Source organism: Notamacropus eugenii, chromosome 4 (genome assembly GCF_028372415.1).
Source record: "Notamacropus eugenii isolate mMacEug1 chromosome 4, mMacEug1.pri_v2, whole genome shotgun sequence".
Lineage (NCBI taxonomy): Eukaryota > Metazoa > Chordata > Mammalia > Diprotodontia > Macropodidae > Notamacropus > Notamacropus eugenii.
This window is the reverse complement of record NC_092875.1, coordinates 187,989,703-188,009,035: the sequence shown is the minus strand read 5'-3', so window position 1 is coordinate 188,009,035 and position 19,333 is coordinate 187,989,703. Positions and strand designations below refer to the sequence as shown.

Genomic DNA, 19,333 nt, shown 5'->3' with positions numbered 1-19,333 from the left:
CTTTTTTGTCTATTTTTCTAAATAGTTTAAATAACTTGGGATTATTTGTTCTTTAAATGTTCGGGAGAATTCACTTCTGAATTCATCTAGTCCTGGGGATTTTTTTCTTAGGAAATTCTTTGATAGCTTCTTCAATTTATTTTTCTAAGATTGGGTAATTTAACTATTTCATTTCTTCTTTTGTTAATCTGGGCAAATTATATTTCTGTAGATATTCATCTACTTCATTTATATCATCAAATTTATTGGCATATAATTGGGCAAAATAGCTCCTAACAGCTGTCTCAATTTCCTCTTCATTGGTGGTATGTTCACCCCTTTCATTTTTGGTACTGGTAATTTGGTTTTCTTCTTTTATAAAAATCAAAATAATCAATGGTTTATCTATTTTCTTCTTTTTTTTTCATAAAACTACCTTTTAGCTTAATTTATTAGTTCAATGGTTTTATTACTTTCAATATTATTAATCTCAAAGGGCTGCACTTGAGGACCTAGAGGGCCACATGTGGACCTGAGGCCAAAGATCCCCCACCCCTGTCCTAATTAATGGTCAGTTTTTTTGTATGTGACATGTATGGCTGAGAAAAAGGTATATTCCTGTCTATTCCCATTCTGTTTTTCCAAAGATCTATCATATCTAACTTTTCCCAAATTTTATTCACCTCCTTAACTTCTTTCTTGTTTATTTTTTGGTTAGATTTATTTAGCTCTGAGAGGGGAAAGTTGAAGTCCTCCACTTGTATAGTTTTATTATCTATTTCCTCCTATAACTCATCCAAGTTCTTCAAAAATTTGGTACATATATGTTTAGTATTGATACGACTTTATTGTCTATGGTACCTTTCAGTAAGATATAGTTTCCTTACCTGTTTTTGCTTTTGTGTCCTGTCTTAACGCAGTTTCTTTATTTCAGGTTTCTGCCCCCTTACACCATACTATGTGAGCATAGTTTAAAACTCAACCTCAGTTTCTGCATCTGTTAAATGGGGAATAATATCTCTTTCATGGGATTTTTTGAGGATCAAATGAAGTGATATATGCAAAGTGCTTTCTTGTGTGTGTGTGTGTGTGTGTGTGTGTGTGTGTGTGCGCGCGCGTGCGCATGTATGCATTGTAAATCATTTTGGGGCCCCCATCACCTGAGAAAGGCCTAAAACTTGAATTGGTCAATCAGGAGAAAGACATTCTGGCCCATTCTGTTCTTAACCTACCATAATGCTTTCTGTGCTCTGCCACAACAGACATGCTTTACTTTTCTCTCTAAGTGAACCCCAAATGCCCCTTCCTGCCTCAGCAACTACAAGGCCAGATGCAGCTGACCAGAAGCATTGGTCTGTTTATGACTACCAAGGAGAAAGCACCTTGAACCAGAATGATGGTTCTTGAATAATGGGACTTTTTATGTCATATTATGTCATGTTAATGGTAAAAGAAACGTAGAAATCCTGTATGGACAAGTTCAACTGACACCTCGGCATTCTCTTATGTTATTGTATTTACAACCTATTCCATTAAGAAATTCCCTTCTCACATTATGGTTAAACACATGTGGAGAATATAATTTTGGGTTGACACAGGTATCCTGGGTTGGGACTGCTCTAAGTGCACAAAGCGTCTCCTCAGCTTGCTTACCTAAGTTCAGAGCTATTTTCTGACTCCATTAGGCATGATTTTCTGACTTAATGGGAATAAATAAGCGCGCGCACACCACGCACACACACACACACACACACACACACACACAGACACAGACAGACAGACAGACAGACAGACACACACACACACACACACACACACACACAGACACAGACAGACAGACAGACAGACAGACAGACACACACACACACACACACACACACACACACACACACACACACACACACACACGGCAAGGGGCAGTGAAGGTGACGTCAGCTGTGGGCGGGTCTTCGGAACCTCTCGGAGCGTCAGTTTCCTCCTCTCGGAGTGATGACATTGACCAGATTTGCCGCAGGGCTGCGCTGGAAAGCACTGTGGCTCTTATCGCTCCTTTTTTCAGTCTGGTCCGACTCTTCGGACCCTATGTCGAGTGTTTTTGGTACAGGCAGCGGGGTGGTTGGCCATTCCCTTCTCCAGCTCTTCTGACAGATGGGGACGCCGAGGTAAAGCTAGTGAAGTGACTCAGCAGGGGAGACACAGCCGAGCGTCTGAGGTCTTCCTGACCGCGGGCCCGGCGCCTAGCTGTTCTTCCTCTCCCTTTTACCACTGCAGGAAGCCAGGAACAGTTTTTTCGGAGCTTCTCACTTTTGGGGGGCTGGAAGCGTGCGGCTCAGTTCCGCAGAGCGGTTTTCCCGGCGCGCGGGCACGAGATGCGGAGAGAGCGCGCACGCGCAGAGCGCCTTCTCCGGCCTCCATAGGCTTCCCCGCCCGGCCGGCCGGCCGCAGCCTCAGCGAATTTTGAGCCAAACCTGGTGCTATTACGGCTGCGCGGGGGCGGGGCGGGGGCGGGGCTACCGAGGTGGGGGCGGAGAACGCGGAAGGTGGGGGCTGCGGCTGCCGTCCCGGAGCGAGGGCGGCGCGCCGGGAACCCGGGGCGGTGTGAAGACCCCAGGGCCTGGGGATGTGTGTGCGGGTGACAGTCGTGGGGTAAGGGGCCGTCCCAGACGAAGGGGAGGGGGAGCAGAAGAGGAAGAGACCCCGACGGCGGCGGCGAAGATGCTGGAGACCCTGAAAGAGAGGCTGCTGAGTGTGCAGCAGGATTTCACCTCCGGGTGGGTAAAGTGCGGGCGACGGAGAGGAAGTGGACCGAGAGCAGCTGGGGCCTCAGGGGCCGGGGAGCGGGGGGGGGTGGGGGGAAACGAAGGTGTCGGAGCCTCTACTCCGAGCCTTCCTCCTGCGCTCCACCCTCGCTTCCGCCCGGCCGGGGGAGGACTGGCGCCGCGCCTGGGAGTCACGAACTTTCCCCGAGTCCGCCGGGGCTGCGGGAACTTCTCTCCCAGCCTGGGTCCGGCCCCTCCGCCCCTTCGTCCTCCCCCACTTGGACCGCGACTCCCCTCCCTCCCCTCGGGAGCGCGCCTCCCTCCGGCCGTACCCGCGATGCGGCAGAGCCGGTGGCCCAGGTTCTGCGCTGAGCTCCGCAGCCGCTGGACCGCAGAGTCACGTGACCGGCACCCCTCCCCCATCCCCGCGTCTCTGCTCTCCGGTGCCCCCCAGGGTTGGCTACCGACGGACTCCGGCGATGCCCCCCGGGGAGGGCGCTCCTTGTCTTGCTGCTCCGCGGGGGAGGGGGGGGTCTCTAGGGGTATCATCTCTGAGAGAAGGAAGCCGAGAGCCCGGACCCCCCGGCCACCCCCCCATTACCCCAGGGCAGTGCCCCTCCCACCTCAGGCCAGGTCCCTGCGTGCCCATGCCGAGTTTGACACGACTCTCTGCGGTCACTTTGGCTCTTTCAGTCTTTGCCTTCCGAAGATGTCCATCGCCTGCTCTAAGTCAAATTTTCATAGAAGTATTATTTGGAGGTTAATGCAGTTCCTTTTGGAAGTTGGAAATATTAGAAGAAAACTTTGAATGCTTATTGTGCTTTTTTTGCCTTTGCACCTCTTCAAAATGGCATCTGTCAGTTGTGTTGAGCTGCAAATCCCTTTGGGAAATACTGCTGATCCTGAGTTCCTTTCAAAGTAGAGTGTGAATTTGGGTTGCTTTACAAGTTTCTGAATAGAGAATAGAAGATAAGTTTCCTTACTTGGCTTCTTTGGCAGGATGTCCAGGCAATACCTGCTTTTTGGATGTATTAGGTATATATACAAGGTATATTTATATATATATATGTGTATATATATACGTATATCTAAGCATATGTATATACACATATATGTGTATGTGTGTGTATATATGTGTATATATATATATGTATCTCAATATATATATCAGGTATATATCCTTCAGAGGATCTTGTATTTAGAGCTGGAAGGGACTTCAGTGACCATTTATTCCAGGCATTCTGAAACTTTTTGTATGTCATTGATCCCATTGCCAGACTGGTGTAGCCTGTGGACTCCTACTCCCTCCCCCCTCAGAATACAATTATTAGAGGAATAAAACAAAATAGGATTACCAAGGAAATCGATTACATTGCAATTAAGATGTAAAAATTTTCCCATCCAAGTTCAAGGACGCCCTATCCACAAAACCCTGAGCTAGTCAAAACCCCATCATTTCATAGATACAGCAATTAAGCCAGGAAAAGTTGAGGCTTGGCAGGGCAAGATCAGTGATAGGATAAGGGGGGAAGGGATTCAAGAGAAGAATACAGTTGAACTTTACAGAGTTGAACTTGTTTAATAAGGGAAGGAGGAAAAGTGTAGCCACTGCAGGGATAGATGGTCTCCAAAAGAACTAAGGGATCATTCAGTCAATAAATATTTATCAGATGTGTACTGGGCACTATGCTAAGCAATGGAATACAAAAGATAAATCCCTGCCTTCAAGGAGTTCATAATTGGAGGTCATCATAAGGACAAAAAATAGGTTTTTTAGTTGTCAGGCAAAGAGAGAAGTGAAATGGCAACAGGAGCATCTGGAGAACTTTACTGTTTATTAAAAAAAAAAAACCCAAAGCAACTCTTTTCAATGGCAGTCTAAAAACAGAAGTATCTCTAGCCTTGGGCAGTCAGGGCCCTTTGGATTTGGTGGATTTCTGTAGACCAAGTGAGTTACCATGTCCATTACCATATCCTACTCTGATGACCAGATACATTTCCACGTAGAGTTGAGGAAAGCTAAGTGCCACTGTATGTTTGTAACATATCCTTGCTGTGTTAGGGTAGAGTAAGCCTATTTTTGTTGATTTTTAAATGATTTACAAGTGCTTCATTTTGTCCCAAAATGGAACCTAAACTAAGCAAGTGCTGGTGTTAGAGCTGTCTCTGATATCTTCAGCTTTTCTCTTGGCTGAAAATGATGGATTTCTTTTCATATTTCTCATGTGGGACATATTGATGGGTATTTAGAGCAGAACCATCAGTGCCACATTTTGGTGGCACTATGAGAATTTGACAGGAGGATTAATAATAATTAACATTTTATGTATGTAGGATTGGATCTATACATGTAGGAACTTCTCCAGGACAACTTTGAAAAACTGATCTTTCCACTTAAGGGTTGTCTAAATTGAGGCCAGTTCAGGGCTAGCCCTGGTATCACTTCAGACTGGATTCATACTCCTGTCCTTTGGTTTGTTTTACCCATTTCTAGTCAGTTGACAAACTAATTAGACACCATCTGCCTGTTAACTGACAGGTGACACGTATTTGAAGCCAGAGAATGGACTGATCTTTTATGCCTATGCCAGTGGATTGTGAGTATTGGTAAGTTCTTCTGTGCTAGAAATCAATCATAAGCATTTATTAAGTGCTTTTCAATGGTATTTAAAATTTAGCTGGGAAAGGTGACTGGACCAGACCAGATCAAGTATATAGTAAGAAAACTCTTTTCACTGGAGATGACTCATTGCCAGGCATTGTTCCATATGGTGGGGAAGCAAATATATTAAATGAAATAGCTCCTACCTAAAGAGAGCTTACATTCTAGTTGGGGAGATAAGTCTATAAATACAACAAATAAATATAAATAAGTAGAGATTAAATACAAGGTACTTTGACAGTGAAGAAACTAGTAGTTGAGGGGAATCAGGAAAAGTTTCATGTAGAAGGGAGTGCTTGAGCTGTATTTTGTTTTTGTTTTTTTCCTTTTTGTTCACACATAATTTATTTATTTTTTAAAATTTTTTTTAAAAAAATTTTGTTTTATTATTATTTTTTAATGTTTTACAATCACTGCCATAAAATTAAGATTTTATCCCCTCCACACCTACCCCCCACTACCCCCCTCCCTCCCCACGACCTCATACAATTCTGTATAGGTTCTACATATACTTTCCTATTGAGTACATTTTCACTATAGTCATACTATGTGGTCGAACTAAAATAAATGGAAGAAATCATATAACAAATCAAAACATGATACACAAAAACACACACACACACAAACATGAGCTGCTACATTCTGCGATTGACTTCCATATTTCTTTCTTTGAGTGTGGAAGGCATTTTGCCTTAGAAAACCACCATTGGGATTTTTTTTTTTAAATAAGTTCTTGCGTTATTACGAAATTCCAAGTCTACCAGAAAAAACTCTCTCACACTGTGGTCGTTGCTGTGCACAAAGTTCTCCTGGTTCTGCTCCTTTCACTCAGCATCAGATCATATAAGTCCTTCCAGGCCTCTCTGAAGTCTTCTTGTTCGTCATTTCTTATGGCACAATAGTACTCCATTACATTCATATACCATAATTTATTCAGCCATTCCCCAATTGATGGGCATCCCCTTGACTTCCAGTTTTTGGCAACTACAAAGAGTGCTGCTATAAATATTTTTGTATATGTGGGACCCTTTCCCATTTTTATGATCTCTTGGTGATACAGTCCTAGTAGCGATATTGCTGGGTCAAAGGGTATGCACATTTTTGTAGCTCTTTGGGCATAGTTCCATATTGCTCTCCAGAATGGTTGGATGAGCTTGCAGCTCCACCAACAATGAATTAGTGTTCCAGCTCTCCCACATCCTCTCCAGCATTTATCATTTTCTTGTTCTGTCATGTTTACCAATCTTACAGGTGTGATGTGGTACCTCAGAGTTGTTTTGATTTGCATCTCTCTGATCAAAAGTGATTTAGAGCATTTTTTCATATGATTATAGATATCTTTAATTTCTTCTTCTGAAAATTGCCTGTTCGTATCCTTTGACCATTTATCAATTGGGGATTGAGCTGTATTTTGAAGGAGGAGAATGATTCAGGTGGAGGTAAAGAGGGTGTGTGTTCCAAGCATGGTGGGGGGTTGTGACAGGTGTGGGTAGCCAGTGCAAAGGCAAAGAAATAGGAGATGAAGTATCATGTGTGAGGAACAGAGAAGAGGCCAGTCTGACTGCATGAGAAAGTGAGAGAGAAAAAGATACAATGATAGGTAGGGGTAAGGTTGTGAAGGGCTTTCAATGCTAAGTGGAGGAGGATATGTTTGATTCTAGTGGCAATAGGAAGCTACTGAATTTTACTGAGTGCTTAACATGGTCAGATCTTCACTTAATGTAAATCACTTTGGCAATAGTGGTACAGAGAACTTACCCAAGTAGGGAGAGACTTGAGGATATTTCTGGTGACAGAATTTGTACAACAGTTTTTGATTCTTTGTAATTTCTAATTAAATCGACTTTTAATTTAATACTTGTTAATTTCAAGGTGAATGTGGGCAGAAGGGGTGAGGGTGAAAATTATGTTGAAAAATAGAACTCAGGTTTCAGAAGAGAAAGAAGTCAGACTTATGGATGACTCTGAAATATCATATCTACATATTGTGAGTAGTGAGTTGGAAAGAAATGGATCCAGTCAGCACCAAACTTACTACCTTTCAAAAAAAAAATTAATTCTATCTAACAGACAAGAAATAGCTCTTTACTAATAGAGAGAATTTACTAATTCTTTGTAAGAATCAGCTATCTGTAGTCAGGCCGACTTGTTAGGTAAAAGGTAAAAATTAACATCGAATTTGAAGAAAGGATAAAGATCTAATAGCTTCAACTTGACCTATAGGAATGGACTATTTGTAACCAAAAAAAAAGTAAAAAAAGCAACTATTTTAATTTTGATTATCACCATTTCCTGCAAAAAACTTAGCCAGTGGAAAGGAATACCCATAATAAGGAGGCCAAAAGCACTCAAGAACCATTTTAGCCAGAAGATAATTGTCCTCTTTGGGAAGTGGAGTGACATGGTGATCAAAGGCAACTCCAGTTCCAAAAACAGAGTTGTTCACAAAACATTACGGAGAAGGGTAGTAAAAGATTGTGATCTAGATCAACTCATAAAACAAGGAAGAACAATGGGCATGAAAACAGGTATTCAGAAAATGTGCTCTCAGACCCAACTGAGCCGTATCATCCCACTGGATAAAACCAGTAAGGAGGACAACAGAGAAAAAGTGGAATTAATTTTCAGTTTTATAACCTTTTCATTGTCTGTGACAAAACCACTGCACTTGGACTTTAGTAACTCCTTTCCTCATTGATATTTGAGGAAGTTGAAATTTGTATTTTGTATGTTCGGCTTTCATTGCCAAAGAAGACCATGCCATCAGAGAAATAATGACATAACTCACACTTGACTTTGTTTTGAGTGAGGGAGGGCTGTGCAGGTCACCAGCCTCACTTGTCCTCCAGAGCCTTCTGAATCCAGGGACCAGATATTCATCAGGATGACTGGAGATGACTCAGGATGAGGCATTTGGGGTTAAGTGACTTGCCCAAGGTCATACAGCTAGTGAGTTTCAAGTGTCTGAGGTGAGATGTCTCTTAAAACAAAGCTGGAAAGAGTGACTTGACGAAGTCACCGTAAGGAAATAATCTCCATGTTGGAGGTAACACAATTTTGAAAGCACCAAATAATACTTTAAAAAGATATTTAGGGAAGATGGCAGACTAGAAAGACACACTTACGCAGGGTCCTCCCCACAACCCATAAAATACCTGTAGAGAGGGATTCTCAACAAATTTTGGAGCAGCAGAAGTGGAGAACAACAGAGTGGAGGAGATCTCCAGTCCACAGTGACCTGCAACGTTGGTTGCACTGGACATGGAGCCCAGCCCAGCCTTGCCCAAGCGGTGCCGGGCAACGAGGCTCTGGGAGGAGGACACCTCTGGGGCAGAATCTCCAGTCGCAGTAGCGGGTCCTCAGATTCCTCAGCCCACAGGCGCCAAAGGTCAGTGACGGGGTTTTATCAGCTGTCCAGGAAGGGAGAAGTGCCTTCCCATAGCTCCAGCAGCAGGCAGCGGTCACAGAGCCTGCACAGCAGCCCCTATGGAAGCTCCATTGTTGGAGCATAAAAACCCCTGGGGGCATTAAAGAGCTGAGTCTTACCTCAGCCCTGGGTGGAGGCCTTGGCCAAGCTAGTCTTTGTCTCAAACTGAATGGTAGCCCTGCCCATCCAGCTTATCTGAAAATTAGCCCCCAGTGCTGACTTGGGAACTGGAGGCCAAGTGGCTCTGGAGAGCTATCTGCTAAGATTCTGGGCACAAAAATCCCTCTCTGCATCTAGACCAGTACACGCTTGATTATGCCACCTTGGAGGAACTGAGATCTCACAGATTCCTAGAATATACCCTACTCTTGACAAAGGACACAAAGTCAAGTAACTGGTTGGGAAATGCCCAAAAAAAGGAAAAAAAATAAGACCATAGAAGGTTACTTTCTTGGTGAACAGATATCTCCTCCCATCCTTTTAGAGGAGGAAGAACAATGCTTACCATCAGGGAAAGGCATAGAAGTCGAGGCTTCTGTATCCCAAACATCCAAAATAAATATTCAGTGGGTTCAGGCCATGGAAGAGCTCAAAAAGGATTTTGAAAATCAAGTTACAGAGGTAGAGGAAAAACTGAGAAGAGAAATGAGAGAGATGCAAGGAAAGCCTGAAAAGCAGGTCAACACGTTGCTAAAGGAGACCCCCAAAAAATGCTGAAGAAAATAACACCTTGAAAAATAGACTAACTCAATTGGCAAAAGAGGTTCAAAAAGCCAGTGAGGAGAAGAATGCTTTCAAAAGCAGAATTAGCCAAATGGAAAAGGAGGCCGAAAAGCTCACTGAAGAAAACAGTTCTTTCAAAATTAGAATGGACTAGATGGAGGTTAATGATTTTATGAGAAACCAAGAAATCACAAAATAAAACCAAAAGAATGAAAAAATGGAAGATAATGTGAAATATCTCATTGGAAAAACAACTGACCTGGAAAATAGATCCAGGAGAGACAATTTAAAAATTATGGGACTACCTGAAAGCCATGATCAAAAAAAGAGCCTAGATATCATCTTTCATGAAATTATCAAGGAAAACTGCCCTGATATTCTAGAACCAGAGGGCAAAATAAATGTTGAAAGAATCCACCAATCACCACTGGAAAGAGATCCAAAAAGAGAAACTCCTAAGAACATTGTGGCCAAATTCCAGAGTTCCCTGGTCAAGGAGAAAATATTGCAAGCAACTAGAAAGAAACAATTCAAGTATTGTGGAAATACAATCAGGATAACACAAGATCTAGCAGCTTCTACATTAAGGGATCGAAGGAGGTAGAATATAATATTCCAGAAGTCAAAGGAACTAGGACTAAAACCAAGAATCACCTACCCAGCAAAACTGAGTATAATATTTCAGGGGGAAAAATGGTCTTTCAATGAAATCAAGGACTTTCAAGCATTCTTGATGAAAAGACCAGAGCTGAAAAGAAAATTTGACCTTCAAACACAAGAATCAAGAGAAGCATGAAAAGGTAAACAGCAGAGAGAAGTCATAAGCGACTTACTAAAGTTGAACTGTTTACATTCCTACATGGAAAGACAATATTTGTAACTTGAAACTTTTCAGTATCTGGGTAGTTGGTGGGATTACATACACACATACACACACACACACACATACACACATACAAAGACAGAGAGCACAGAGTGAATTGAAGAGGATGGGATCATATCTTAAAAAAATGAAATTAAGCAGTGAGAGAGAAATATATGGGGAGGAGAAAGGGAGAAATGGAATGGGGCAAATTATCTCTCATAAAAGAGGCAAGCAAAAGACTTTTCATTGGAGGGAAAAAGAGGTGAGGTGAGAGAAAAACGTGAAGCTTACTCTCATCACATTCAACTAAAGGAAGGAATAAAATGCACACTCATTTTGGTATGAAACCTATCTTACAATACAGGAAAGTGGGGGAGAAGGGGATAGGAGGGGTAGGAGGGATGATGGAGGGGAGGGCAGTGGGAGGAGGGAGCAATTTGAGGTCAACACTCTTGGGGAGGGACAGGATCCAAAGAGAGAACAGAAGCAATGGGGAGCAGGATAGGATGGAGGGAAATATAGTTAGTCTTACACAACATGACTATTATGGGAGTCATTTGCAAAACTACACAGATATGGCCTGTATTGAATTGCTTGCTTCCCAGAGGGAATGGGTGGGGAGGGAGGGATGAAGAGAAGTTGGAAGTCAAAGTTTTAGGAACAACTGTTGAGTATTGTTCTTACTACTAGGAAATAAGAAATACAGGTAATGGGGTATAGAGATTTATCTGGCCTACAGGACAAAAGAGAAGATGGGGACACGGGAAGGGAGGGATGTTAGAAGAGAGCGCAGATTGGTGAGGGGGCAGTTGGAATTCTTGGCATTTTGGGGTGGGGAGAGGAGAGAAATGGGGAGAAAATTTGGAACCCAAAATTTTGTGAAAATGAATGTTAAAAAAATAAATAAATAAAAGATAAGAAAAAATATTTAGGAAGAAGATACTAAGAAAATAGAAAAATCATAAAACATATTACCCCAAAGGGATAATTAAGAAAACATTAGTAAGTAGAGGAAGCAGTGGATAGAACCCTGAGCCTGGAGTCAAGAGAAACCTGAGTTCAAATCTGGCCTCAGACACTTATTATCTGTGACCCTTGGCAAAAATCACTTTACCTCTGTTTGTCTCTCAGTTTCTTCATCTGTAAAATAAGGATAATAATAGCACATACCTGGCAGAGTTGTTGTGAGGACCAAGTGAAATAATAATTATAAAGTGCTTGCACACTTGTGGCACATAGTAAATGCGAAATAAATGTTAGCTATTATTATAATTAATGTTGAACCAGATGTCTGCATTCTCCTTTTTGTGAGAATGAGCTACATACATATGAAGGTTATTATTGATGAAAATATTAGAAGAGAAACAGGCTTTGCAAGCAATTCTTTATGGTAGAACACATTTTCGTAATACTACAGTTTTTTGGGTTGCACATGTGGGCTATCCTACCTTTTTTTTTTAACTGACTTTTTGATTATAGAAAAAGCATTTAACAGCAAAATATAGCCTTAAAAAAGACATTCTTATTACATTGAATTTTTCGTGTGTTAAGACACAAGAGTCTAAATTGAATAAGATCTCAGAAGCCTTCTATTCTACCCAGAGTGGTCAACCAGATTTTGATTAGAGGTCTCTATTGAGAGTCAGCCTACTTTCTTCTAAGGCAAACCATTCCATTTTTGAATAGTTCTAATTGTTAGGAACTCTTTCTCTCCAGACTGAATCTATCTCGGCAGCTTCCATCCGTTGTTCTTAGTTTTACCCTCTGGAACCAACAGAACAAATCTAATTCCACTTGTGCATAATTGATTTCAAGTATGTGAGTATGTTGTCATTCTTCCTCCCATCTTCCCTGGGCTAAATATCCCCAGTTTCTTCAACCAGTCTTTGTATGACATAATTTTGAAGCACTTTTGCATCCTGCTTTATCTCTCCTTTGAATGCTTTCCAGTTTATCAATGTTCTTCCAAAACTGTGATAATTAAAACAGAACATGATGCTACAGATGTGGTTTGACCAAGGAAAGCAGAGTTTGGTGGTAGTGTCCTGTTACACTATGCTGTTTTTAATGTGGCTAGTGAAAGCATTGAATGACAGTTTTGTAAGAAGCAAGGAAAAGGAAAGAAAGGATAGATTTCAAGTCCAGAAAAGTTGTGACATGCCTAAGTTTATGCAGAAAAGTGACAGTGTTTGTATTTGAACCAAGATCCTCTGATTAAAAATCAGAAGTCTTTTCTGCTATCTTATAGTTATGACTTTTCTCTCTCTTGGGTGTGAGGCTGATTTTTTTAACCTAAGTACAGTGTGTTTATCCTATTAAATTTAATTAGAATCTATCCAAAATATTGGTTTGTTGATAACTTTTTGGATCTTAACTATCATCTAATGTTTCAGTTCCTTTTTAGCCATATATCATTTGCAGATTTGATTAGCATGCTATTTTTTATTTTATCCAAGTTCCCAACATAGATCCGTGGGGAAGTCTAAGAAACTCCTTCCAAGTTGACATTAAACCATCATTGATTGTTCTTTGGGCTTGGCCATTCAATTACTTCTAAGCCTAGGTAGACTACTTTCACTTAGCATACATCTCGCCACTTTGTCTATAAGAATAGCCCAAGATACCTTTCCAGATGATTTGCTTGAATTTAGATAAGCTATATCTACATCATTTTTCTGATCTACCAGTACAGTAGTCCTGTCCAAAAAGGAAAAAAAAAAGTAAGTGTAGTCAGACCTCTTCTTAGCTTATTATTGATGAAACCAATGCTAACTCGGTAATATTAGCACCATCATTTTCTAGATGTTCACTAGCTATTTTTTAACAAAATATTTTACAGTTTTTCCAGAAATCAAAAAGAGGCATGTTGACTCTACATTTTCTTCCTATTAAAAAAAATTAAAACACTCTTGCTTCATTGGCCTTGAGACACCTCTCTGATTGTTCATAATCATTCAAAAATCACTGTTTTGGTATTGCAATCCCATTCATTAGTTCTTTGAGTACCAACTATGTCTTCTTTCCAAAGTCTGTTATTGCCACCCTTTCCACCACAACCTATGGTTCTATTTCTTCTCTGACCCTTCTTTTTGCTCTGATTATATCTATAAAAAACCTAAACCCTGTTGTATTCTTAACTTTCTTTGCCAGACTCAGTTTACTTTAGACTTCAGGACTTCTTACATTATCCATATAGGACCATGCTACATACTTTTATACTTATCAACCACTGTCTATCCTGGTTTTCTTCTTCTTTATGCGCCTTTTAAAAACTTTGGTGCTTCTGATCATTGCAGTGACCAACTGTGATTTCAGAGAACCTCTGATGAAGCTTGGAATTAACTTCATGATAGAAAAAAACCATACATTTTTGGACTTGGGCAATGGAGAAATTTTGTTATGCTTGATTAAATACATTTCTAAGAAGGGTTAAAAATGTGTGTGTGTATAAGAAATTATAGAGAGGGTAACCTCCTTCCCCTGACAAAAAAAGAGGAAGATCAGTGATGCATTTTTTAAAATGCACAAGGGAAAACAGAGCAGAATAATAACACATAAACAGAATACCTTTGAAAGTTACATGTTGTATTTATCATCTAATTAAGAAAGGAAAATAATCTGTACATAAAAGATTCACAGGTTATTGTACAGAACTGTGTTCTACAGTATATATGGAAATGCTCATTTTGTTTGATGTTTAAGTTCAAAATTTAAAAAATAAAATGATAAAAAAATTAATCTTAGTTCTGCATCTATATCATGTTCATTAGATGATGCCTCCCTTTCTTATTAGTATTGTGCATTTTTTATTTTATGTTACTCCACAGTTTAATTCTTGGGCTCTATGTATTCCTCCTAGGCTGATTTTTCCTTACAGAAAAATTTTGGCTATCTTTTTTTTATTCCCGGAGTCTTTGGAATCAACTTCCCCCCCAAATCTAGCGTGAATGTCAGACTATGCCCAACTTTCCACTCCTCAAATTCTCAGAGTGGCCTCTTACCCCACGGTTCTTTTCATAATCTTTTCCTCCTTTTTGGTAAGAATGCAGTCTATCATAGCAATTTGCCTCATGGATTGATTCCCCCACCTTTTGATGGATAATATAAAGGCAAACTATGAAATTATTAGCTGCTTGGTTTTTGTTGGAGATTGAGATCTCCAGCAGACAACTGAGTAATGAAAAAGTCCCCCAGAACTGCTACATCATGCCTCTGTGCTAGGCTTATAAGCTGTTTTTCTATTAGTTTACTATTTAGTTGGTCTGTAGAATATTCCAATGATGCTATCAAACCCAAACACTTCCCTGTGTTCCGCAATCTGATTCTTGAATTTTACTCTAATTTTCTTAATATACAGTGATCCTGATACAACTCAGGATGAGTTGAAATCTGTACCTAGGAAGGTAATAGCTACGTTCAAGAAGTCAGAGAGTCACTAAAGTATTGAAGGGGTATAATGTAGGTGGATTGGTACTGGGAAAGGCCTGAAAATCCTGCATTTTTCTTTTTGGATCACACTGGCTCTTGGGTCAAAGAGTTTGAGGATGAAAGTGAATTAATTTTGGACCACTTTCATGTTTCATATGCACTGTGGAAAGTTCTAGTTTGATCTTAACTTTTCAAGACACACTTCTTCCCTTTAGAGATGATCAGAAATTTTGGAACTACCCTGGAGGACTTCTACTATGAATCTTTAAGATGGGCATGATCTTTGAGCAGGAGCCATAAACTGAAATGTGTGCCTTGTAATGATTCTCGTCTTGATTCATACTCCTGAGGCAATTCTAGGCAAGTTCAAGCTGCCTACACTTAAAGCATGTAGATGAGGGAAAACCCAGCCATCCAATTATGGGTCTCTTTGGGATGTGATGAGCAGGTGCTTCCTGTGTATAGTACCTTAAGTTCTTGAAGTTTGTCATGTAAATAAAGCTTGTTAACTTCCCAGCTAGGTTTGACCTTAGCACAACTTCAAAACAGGAAAGCTTCTGCCTTGTGAGTGCCATCTTCCTCCCTTCTCCTGCTCCCTAGTTTCCTAAGTTCTAGGCATTTTTCCTTACCTGAACAATATTTGTTAAATACATTCACACTAAATTGTAAATGATTCATGAAGCTTAAATAATTACAGATGAAATCTAAAGGAAGGAAATCTTTATAGAATTTTTTGCATCAGTTAAGTATTAGAGATCGTAGGGTAAAAGTGGGGAGGTAATGACAGAAGCACTGAAATCCTGCTGCTGACATATGAAATTTCACTAATGACTGATATCTCTGCTTGCTAGACTTTGACAGTTGATAAAGTGGGAAGAGTAAAGGACAGTTCATAGGCTCTTGGAACTGGAATAGACCTAAAAGGTCATCCAGTACCCATTATGTTTTATAGATGAGGAAACTGAGGCCCAGAGAGGCTTTGACTTGATAGATCACAGAAGATCATAGAAGTAGTAACTGACAGAATCAGAATTTGAATTGACTCCAAGTTCGATGTTCTTTTCACGGTACTACACTGCTGATATGAACAGACTTGGGTGAAACATTTCCAATGCATTTTACCAGTATGAAAACTCATACTGTGTTCTTTATGTTTAACTGTTTACATATGTAAAATAGATTTCAAAGTTTCCTTTTGCATTGTATATCTGTCTCCTGTTAACACTTGCTACTATGGGGAAGGGGCGTGGTGTGGAGGTTGAATAGGTTGAACTGGAAGCTTCCTGTTTTGAGTATTATAATCAGTGCTTCCTTTTATGGTATAAGTATAATAATATAATGATGGTGATAACTAGCTTTTAAGTGTTTTAGTGTTTAAAGGTTTGCAAAATGCTTTATATATTATTTCATTTGATCCTCAGAATAATCCTGTGAGGAAGGTGCTATTATCCTCATTTAAAGCACAGGAAACTGAGTCTAGGAGAGCAGTTCTGACCTGCTCAGGGCCACACAGTTAGTGACTGAGGCTGAATTCGTATTTGCAGTTTTCTCCAGATGTAAGATGGTGACAGTGGATAGGAGCAGTACCAGAAACATCAAAGCTGGCACATAGATTATACTATCACTGGCACAGTCACAAATGCTTTTCCTGAAGAAATGAGATAATGTGATAATATTTGTAAATGAGATAATATTTGTACAAAGCATTTAACACAGTGCCTGGAACATAAAAGCTCACTCATTTTCCCTTTTCTTTCCTTCCCTCCCCTCCCCTTTCCTTTCCTGATTTAAGATGATGACAATGAACAGTAGCAGCACCAGGAACACTGGGGCCATATATTAATGATGATATAGTCATAAATTCTTCCTCACACATCAGCATTATCTGTAATAAAATGCCTAGGAGGTCATGATCCTCTTGCATGCAATCTGTCCCCGTATTTCATCTTTTCTAGTATCTAATAGCTAGTAATCACCTTCCTCGTACTTAATAACTACTCTTTCAGTACTCCCTGACTCATCCACCAAAATTTCACCCTGTCCTGGGAGCCATATTATGGCTCTGCCCTTTTAGAGGCCTCTGCGGAGGAGCTGCCTACTTCTTCTACAGAAGCTAAATATGAGTTCTTCCTCAGCTTCATCCAGAGACAGAAAACTGCTGCCTAGTCAGGTAAGGGGTTTCCTTTCTTCCAGGTAAATACATATTTACCATGGTTACATAGCAACAGTTTTACTTCTCCCGTGCTGTTAGAAAACAAGGCACTTTGAAGAAAAAGCTTACCAATTGAGGGGGACCTGAGCTAATTCTCCAGGGTGTACACAACCCTTTGAGGCCCCGAAGATTGCACTGGGAAAGGAAGAAAAAAGACCTGGAGAGGATCAGTGAGAACTTTGTCTAAAAGCAGTCCATTCTCATTAGGTAAGTCTTCCTCAAGACTGAATCCAGGAAACTAATGGACCAGAGAGCCTTTCTCCTTCATAGAATGGCATTGACCCAGGTGCATGATGATGTAACTGTTGATTATCTGGAGCAAACTTCCAATTGTGCAAGTAGCCTAATTGGGTATGAAGAGTTGCTTCATGCTTAGAATGATTGCATGGTTCCTTGCCTAGTACAACATGGCATCACTACTGCAAAGTCCAGATTAGCAAGGAAGCCACACCTAACCGTTGCTGTTCTCACAATGATGCCTGTCAGTGGAGAACATATGTTGTCTCTGAACTGGAGGTTTTTAGTTTCAGCTTTTTTGTAAATAACACTAACTGGAATGACCCAGGCAAGTATGATTTTCAATATCTGACTTCCACTTAACTTAAACCTCTTCTTCCCTATCACTCTTGTCAGAGAGCCTTCTTACCCAATTCACAGTAATCGATTCTGAACAAAGGGTGATTCTGTATCTGTTTATTAGCCACTCGGGCCCAGTAACAGGTGAGCATCTGCTTTTCAGAAGCAGTATAGTGAGAGGCCACTTTGGAAAACTTGTAGCTACAAGAATCCTAACAGTCATTCTGGCTACTCCTCTTTATGGATAGAGACCTTCAAAAACTTGAGCCATGCAGTGTCATAAGGGCTCAAGGGGAAAGACTTTTGGGCAGCTTGTTTTAGATCTTCCAGGGTTAAATCCTAGGCCCCATTTGAAAGAGGTGACCTTGCAGGTGACCCAGTAAATGAAAACCATCAGGATATCCAGATGGGGAGTGTGGGTCCTTCAGAACCTAAAGAGTCCAATAAGCCTCTGGAATTCCTTAATTTGTGGGGAAGTGGGTGTCAATAATTTATTCTACACTATTCCCAGAATCCTCTGTGGTTTCTCTATTGACAGTGTTCCCCAAAACTTGACTAAGTTAGACTCTAGATTTTCTAAAGATTGATTTCCTACCCTTTGTCTTTCATATGTGCCATCATCCACTGTAGATCTTCAGTCATCATGGTTTCATTTCTTCCAGTCAACATGATGTCATCAATATGGTAGAGTACATTAATGTCTTTAAGACCAGAATATGGCAGTATGAGGGAAAGTATACGAAGCCCAGGGGAAGAACAGTGAAAATATACTGGACTCTTTCCCAGGTGAAAGGAAATTATTTCTGACTAGTCTCAGACACAGGAAGAGAAAAAGCATTAGTAAGGGCCATAAATTCATACTACTCACCCTGATCCTGGGCTCCAAGAACTATTATAGTGATGAGCACAATGACCTTGTTTAACTCCTTCTAATCCATAGTAAGCTGAGAGGTGCCATCTACCTTTCTTTCAGGCCATCCTGGACTGTTTTAAGAGGAGCCAATATAACAAAGTATTCTAGCTTCTTTCATCTTCATCACTAGAGAAGAAACATTTTTCATCTCCTTAGGGATATGATATTGTTAGGTGTTAACTACATGGGATGGTTTGAACAGCTCCAAGGGTTTCTTTTTGACCCTACACCAATAAATTGCAAGGGAGTTGCCAAAATGTCTGTGCAGATTCTGACTCCGAAGAGCTTTTGATAGCTCTTCCCTTCATCATTTGACCTCTATAATCTCCCTTTGGTGATCCAGAGACTTTAGGAGATCCCTTAGGCTTAGAAGGTGTGAAGGGCATGAGAAGGCAGAAGAGAAGGAAATAAAATATTAGCTGAAGTGAAGCTAAGTAGAGGAGTGGAGCTAGAAAGGTAGAGGTGGGCTAAATTCATAGAATGATTCAAACTTATAAGTTGAAGGGGTAAGTAGATAAGCCATAGAGTTTAGAAGAATCCTTAAATTATCTGGTCAACTTCCTTATTTTTCGCAATTGAGAAACAGGCTCAGTGGCTTGCTAAAATTTGCCTGTTACTGAAATGATGTTTTTCAATAATTTTTGGGAAGAAAATCAATAAAATTTATTGTGAAAATATAAGAATTTTTTTCTAAAATTAATAAAATATTAAAATGATAGTTATTTTTCCTTAAAGGACTTCCAATTTGATGTTATCTTTACAACTAGCAAGTTTGTGACACTGTAGCAT

At 40.4% G+C, this 19,333-nt stretch overlaps 1 protein-coding gene across 9 annotated transcripts in view; it reads left to right on the top strand.

The window, feature by feature from the left end:
• The first annotated feature begins 1,945 nt into the window (after positions 1–1,945).
• DTNBP1 (dystrobrevin binding protein 1) overlaps positions 1,946–19,333 on the top strand; it is a 180,955-nt gene continuing 163,567 nt past the window's right edge. For 2 of the 9 annotated variants that reach the window (XM_072603899.1, XM_072603894.1), the window contains exon 1: positions 1,966–2,141. In XM_072603899.1, the coding sequence (XP_072460000.1) occupies positions 2,128–2,141 (14 nt within the window). In that variant the 5' untranslated portion in view covers positions 1,966–2,127. Of the gene's footprint in view, positions 2,142–2,486; positions 2,751–5,277; positions 5,346–19,333 lie in introns of those variants that run through there. The other 7 variants (XM_072603897.1, XM_072603898.1, XM_072603893.1 and 4 more) reach the window with 6 other exon arrangements.